Source organism: Rhagoletis pomonella, unplaced genomic scaffold (genome assembly GCF_013731165.1).
Source record: "Rhagoletis pomonella isolate Grant_MI unplaced genomic scaffold, Rhpom_1.0 Rhpom_scaffold_00006, whole genome shotgun sequence".
In the NCBI taxonomy this organism is placed as follows: Eukaryota; Metazoa; Arthropoda; class Insecta; order Diptera; family Tephritidae; genus Rhagoletis; species Rhagoletis pomonella.
In genome coordinates, this window is record NW_023458560.1 from 6,725,790 (window position 1) to 6,732,299 (window position 6,510).

At 33.0% G+C, this 6,510-nt stretch overlaps 1 protein-coding gene across 1 annotated transcript in view; it reads right to left on the reverse strand.

Moving 5' to 3' along the window:
• Window positions 1–4,393: 4,393 nt before the first annotated feature.
• LOC118740349 (ras-related and estrogen-regulated growth inhibitor-like protein) overlaps window positions 4,394–6,510 on the reverse strand; it is a 47,652-nt gene continuing 45,535 nt past the window's right edge. Inside the window, exon 5 of the mRNA XM_036471847.1 lies at window positions 4,394–6,187. Within this exon, the coding sequence (XP_036327740.1) occupies window positions 5,870–6,187 (318 nt within the window). The 3' untranslated portion in view covers window positions 4,394–5,869. The remainder of the gene's footprint in view (window positions 6,188–6,510) is intronic.

Consider the following 6,510-nt stretch of genomic DNA (forward strand, 5'->3'; position numbering starts at 1 on the left):
TTTTTTCCCGCAAATGCTATTCGTTTTGAATTGTTTACTAAGTATAGCCTGGTTTGTAGATGCAGTTAAAGAATATACATGAAAAGGTACGATTTTTTTAAATTCTAAATAAATGTAAATATTCAAAAACGGTAACCCTAATATTTTGTAATATTTTGTAATAATAATACCGGTAGTGCAGATAGTAAGTACTTACTTCTGCAACTTCCGGTAGTGCAGAGAGTAAGTAGCTTCTTTACCAACTACCGGTAGTGCAGAGAGAGTCGATGGTGACTACCGCCTAGGACATCGCCATGTAAAAGTAATCGATGAAATACACTGAAAGTAGTCGGTCGGTAATTGACGGTGTTTATCAGGCAGTTACCGATTCATCAGTCCTGTAGCCGCTCCCCCGTACTGCAGGGTTGATTCAAATGGTTGCTACCAAGATGGTCCAGGTTAAATTACCATCATACGGAACAAAATATTACATTTTTTTCGCTCTTAGTTACGAAAAAGCATATGTGCACTTCACAACGAAATATTTTATAACGTACATATTTACTCAAATTTAAAACGAGCTGGCACGTTTTTTTTAATTCTAAAATTTTTTTTCCCTCAGTGTGGTCTTTCAATACGGTAGTAAGACTCGTTGTACATATGCGGCACTGGCCTGGTAGGCATCACAGGAGATGTGCTCACTTGTCCCACGGACGCCCTTGGTATCATTACAGGCATTCCTCCCTTTCCTATTATGTTTGAAAAAGGGACTGCTGAAGTTATGCTTCTGCGAAGTGATAACAACTATGATTGGGTCCCTAGTATGGTATACGGACGGATCGAAGGTGGACGACGAGAGTACTGGGGCAAGCGTATTTGGACCAAGATTCCAGAAAAATCTGCCAATTTGCACATACCTAACTATATTCCAGCCGGAAGTATTCGCAATCGAAGTCTGTGTAGAAGGACAAATGGAGCCAAAATAAATATTATGACGGATAGTTAGACAGGTTAAACGCTTTGGACTCTTTTAAAACGGCATTAGGATTGTGGACAAGTGTAAAACTCCTCTCAATCACTTAAAAGCCCACAATAGCGGAACGCTGGAAGGCAACGAAAGGGCGGACTGTGTCGCAAAGCTTGGAGACCAAATGCGCTTGCATGACCCCTAGCATTTTGTGAGTTGGCGGAGGAAGCCCCAGAGCATTCATATGTGACTGCCCACGTATCATAAATAGCAGACTAATACACCTTGGGGAACGATTGTCTTCTTCAATGGCAGCTGCATTTCAAAGAAAAATATCTGGTTTATAAACCTGCCTTTACATCCATCAATAATCACTTGATATCCCTTTAGATACGCCGTGGATAAAACTTTTTATAGCGTATACGGAGTTCAGAGAATTGCCGAAGGTAATTGGTAAAATTCTGAATATACCAGTAAGCAACGAGTTTTTTTAAAAAGTTTTCGATGGCAAACAGTTGGACCCATCCAAGAAACAGAATGAGGGTAAAAGTGATATTGTCAAAATTGGGCAAGCGTACTCACAGTGCTAACAAAGTGACACATTACAACAAGCCAGAGATATTTTATGTGCAAAGAAACCTACCAAAATTTTAAACGTCCTACCATCCTATCAACGGGAAAAAACCCAGCAATTTTAGTAGGAAAAGCTCAAAACGGCAACCCTGGTTGCTATGACTTATGTTACTGTGGCTTGTTGCGTGGCTGGCTGTTCTAACTTGTGTTGCTGTGGTTCAGAGGTGTTAAAGAGTGCAATAATTTTTAACTAAATTATTAATTTGATTGAAGTTCCGAGTGATTGCAATCATTTTTTGTTAGTCCTGACTAAAACTAAAAAAAATTAGTCTTTATTCTTTTTTTTGATTTATGATTTATAAATCACTTGTTTATTCTCAATAAAAATATTAAAAATAAAAATGTTAATAACGCTGGATTTCCACTAGGCATTAAATGGCAAAAACGACAAATTACATAGTTGGGCTTTTAAAAATACTAGTATTATTCGTTAAAAAAATTGTCATTAAGTTCATTTCCACTTGGCATTTTTTTTAATGGCATACATTTTTTGTCATTTCAATGCCTAGTGGAAATTCGGCATAAGCCACAATAATATTGACAAATACATAGGTTAGGAAGAGCCTGCCTGAAACTATACAATAAAGCAAATAAGCAAATGGATGTATAGAATTGACAACAACAACCACGCTGTCAAGTTTAAACAGCGGCAAATCAGCTCACTTGATAGTAGTTGGTTAAATAAGGAAAATGAATCAGCAACAAGAGTTTACGGGGTGTACATAGCTCAGTGGTTAACGCTTCTGACTTTGAACATCGATTACGCAGGTTCGATCCCAGCTAAATTCTAGCAAAAATAATGTAAATGTAAACAAAACTCTAGGGAACGTTCTTAAGAAGAATATAATGGGATCCTAATGTTAAGAATGAGAGGGACGTCCGCGTGTTGAGATGAAAAATCGTTTCAGTGAAAACCCTGACTTTTAATTCTAAGCCAGAAAAAGTCTTGATCATTTCAACTTCAAGATCGTTTATTGTTACGGTGAACTGTCCATTTTTGGAAAATTTTTTCACTTTCTGTGCAAGAAAAGTTCGTGTCGTAAGTCTTTCGTTGAGAATGTCCAAATTACATTTGGGCTGAGGAGGAGTTTGTTAGATTTTATATTGATTTACATCCCAACTGTAGCAAAATTATTTACGCATACATAAGTAGTAAATGATATTTTGTATGTATTGAATTGATTTATGTTAAAATTTTTTAATTTTCAATAAAATATTGCAGCGGAAATGACTAGTTTGCATTTAAACCGTTCATCATTTACAAAAAGAAAATACTTAATCATATGAAAAATGTCTTCCATAATAAATGATTTTTCCTTCAGCGATTCCGTGGTGGATCCAAATTTAACCTTATGTAAAAGCGGAAGGCGTAAGCGTAATATTTTAAGTGAAAACCATTCTAAATACTAGCATGAAGGCGAGATTCCCACTTTGTTATTTTTTCATTTACATAGTATGTACAGATTATGTAAATATAATAAATACAAATTTATTTCATTGGAAGTTACTGGAATTAATTTTCTAAATATTTTATATTCTACTGGAGTTTTAATTTAGCTATTTGTGTACTCATTTATTTTCTAAACAAATTAGTATTATAATTGAATGAAGAAGTCATGGCGCAATAATCAGGTGAAGTAATAAAACAGCTTTCTCGCTGCCTTATAGTCAAATTTTAAAGGCAATTTTCCAAATAAGGCAGTGTTAAAATCGTTCTTCTCGCTCTAATTACTATACCTGGTATAATTCCGCCATGTGAAGAAGTGAAAGCAAAGATTGCTTTAGATTTTCATTATTCACCTCAGACTGCAAAAATGACTAATTAGTCATGAATAACAGAAAAGACTAATGACTTCAACTTTGCAGTCTTTAGTCAAACATGTGATTGATTTATTGGCTGCAGTTAAGAAATGTTAGTGAATGTGACTGCAACATTTAAAGTCACGAAAACTGCATTCTTTAAAACCTCTGCTGTGGTTTATTGGGTGATGTCGTATTGCTGGTTCATGGTGCTATGTTATGGTTGCTTATGTGGGCTAAATTTCTTGTTGAACATTCCGTCCTCACACTTTATAAAATCTATTTATCTTTAAGCTTACATTTCTGTGTTTTCCAAGCTGGCTCACTAATTTAATAAGATAATATATTTTCTTTATAATTAAACCAGTACATATAGCATTCTCAAAAATTCAACTGCTGCCCTGTGTTAGCTGTTCAAACTTGTCAAAAATTGATTGCAAATTTTCGGTTAGTAATAAGCGAGTGAACAAAAGATATATAACAGTAAGAATGGCCACACCTCCAGCCATTGTGTGACCCACCTTTAACTTACCGCTGACTTTTTTTCAGAGCAAATAAAAAGTTTACGTAATGATGGATCCGGCTTAAGTTAAAGGAAGAAACATGACCCTCTAAAATTTGTTTAATAAAAGAATTTTTTTATTATTTTATTTGAATCAAATTTCTCGCGAAATTTATTAAATTTTCTTTTTCATAATGTTATAATACAGTGGAAATCAATACAACTACGGACTGCTTAAGTTTAATTAAATTTTTTTTTTTTAATTATATATTTCATTAGTCAGTGAACTACTTGCGGATCAAAGGATTTCTAACTTAATATTTCATTGTCTATTTTAAAATTACATATCTTTTTACTGTATACAAATTATTTTCAGCCAATAACATAAATTAGAAAACAAATGACAAATTTGAAAATATAAATGCACTAACGAAGATCTTAATATGCATTCATATGTACATATGTATGCGGGAAGTTTATCATTTTGTGTTTCAAGTGTTCTGCAGTAGGTCTTTTATTTAGGCTTAGATATATTTTAAGCCAAGTTACCGCAATACACAGCATCGCTCTTTCCAACTGTATTTCGAAATTGAACACCGGATGCAAAGTATAATAATGATCCATTTTACTACAAGGAATATGAAATCGTAATATGACTTCTCAATGTGAATTATGTATGTAGATTTGTTAAAACAAATTTTATTGGAAGTCATAGTCGCTTAGGAAAGCTCTCGAAATTTTAAAAATTTTCAAAATACGAAAAGTTAAACTTCGAAAACTTCTTTTGCATTTATATTTTATAAACATAAAATAATTTATAAAACAAAAATACATAAACCTGCAAAAAATTTCTCTTGCAAGCGGAAATTAATAAAAATTTACATCAAAGTGAAAATTATTACAATTTCAGTTAGTTCGAATAGGTCTACCCTACCATAATTTTCTTATCCTAAATACGCCTGTACGTAGGGCAGGGCTGTATATTTTACATTGAGTAAAGTATACGTCCATGATTTCTTAAGGAAAAATTTCCGTTCCATAACGGATGTGCTTAAGTGAATAATGTCCTGATTTGTGTACAAGTAATACATATAAAACTACGTTAGTTTAAAAACTACAATTTTTCTACATAAATACATATCACAGTTCTTTTTCAGCCATATTTTTTAAAAACAAAAAACGCATAATTTCAATATTAGAAATTCAACATTATTTTGTTTTCAAATGAAATTTCGAACTGTCTCAGTTTTATTGGAAAATTATATAGGTTAACATGTATGTGTATGTATGTATGCTTGAATACACTTACTTACGGTTTACTAAAAAATAAAAATGTAACATTTTTAAACCCGCTTAGATTGAATACTGAAAAATTCAGTCACTATTTTGGATAGAGAATGAGATTTGATTACTGCTATCAGCAACAAGTTGCTGTTATTAATTTGTTTAGTAACATTTGAAATTCCATTTCAATACAAAAAAGTTGATTTCATTGTACACTCGCTTTAAAAACAAAACCTTTACAATGTTTTTATACTTATACTTAATTACATTTGTGATACAATTAGAAGTACAATATTTGTATGTAAATATGTTTTTCCACAAGTGGATTATATACATAGATACAAATGTATTTAAATATATTTTTGATCTATGTTCAAAATTTTATGCAATACGAATTAATTCAGCAAACAAACTTCTTTTCAGGCAATTTCAATTTAGATACATATGTATGTACATATATGTATGTCTACATACATATGTGTATGTACATTAAATGACGACGAGCAGTATGTGCGCAATTTTTTTGAATAACAAACACAAAAAGCGCTTTACTGGTAATTACGTTACTACTTGTTGTTAAACCTATAAATTTAAATTTTAAAATATATAAAAATTTGTTAACACCCCTTCATTCTTCCTTCTCTGTTCACTACTCTCTCTTTCTAGTATCTTCTTCTTCATTACCAATCCGTTTCGACAGATGGTCACAAACTGGATGTGGCCATGAAGCCCTGCCGACGCTTTAGCACACGTGTTTTATGCAGTTCACCCTTGTGGCAAGGTATTACGGTACCCTGATTGATGGCCAAATTCCGATTGCTGCCATAGCCGCTACTACCGATCAGTGTGCCCAACATTTTGCTCACCGAAAATTTGCGTACTTGTTTTTGTGGGCGAGCACGCGAGTCGATGATCAATTTTTCAAAGGCCTTTGATAAAATAGGGGTAAATTCAGCCACGGAAACTTCACAGAAACCAATAGAATGTGCAGCAGCCAGCGCAGCACCTTCTTTTTCGGGTATCTGTAAATAAAATAAAAAATAAAGAACTTGTTAAAAAATATAGATAGACATCTGGAAATTCAAAATATCTGTGTACTTTTAAAAATGCATTTATTCAATTTTTTTATTTTTTTGGTAGACCAAGTTCGTTGGTCTGACATACTTTTCACAAATAAATACATATTGTACATTTTGCTTTTGGGCGTCCCTCAAATTGGCAGCCATTTGTTATATTAACATATACTACCTGTAAAGTTCAACGCAAACACCCAAATGACCAAGACACAAATAAGCAGTGTGATTTATATTTATGCATATTTGCCAAGAAAAGAAGCTGACTAAAC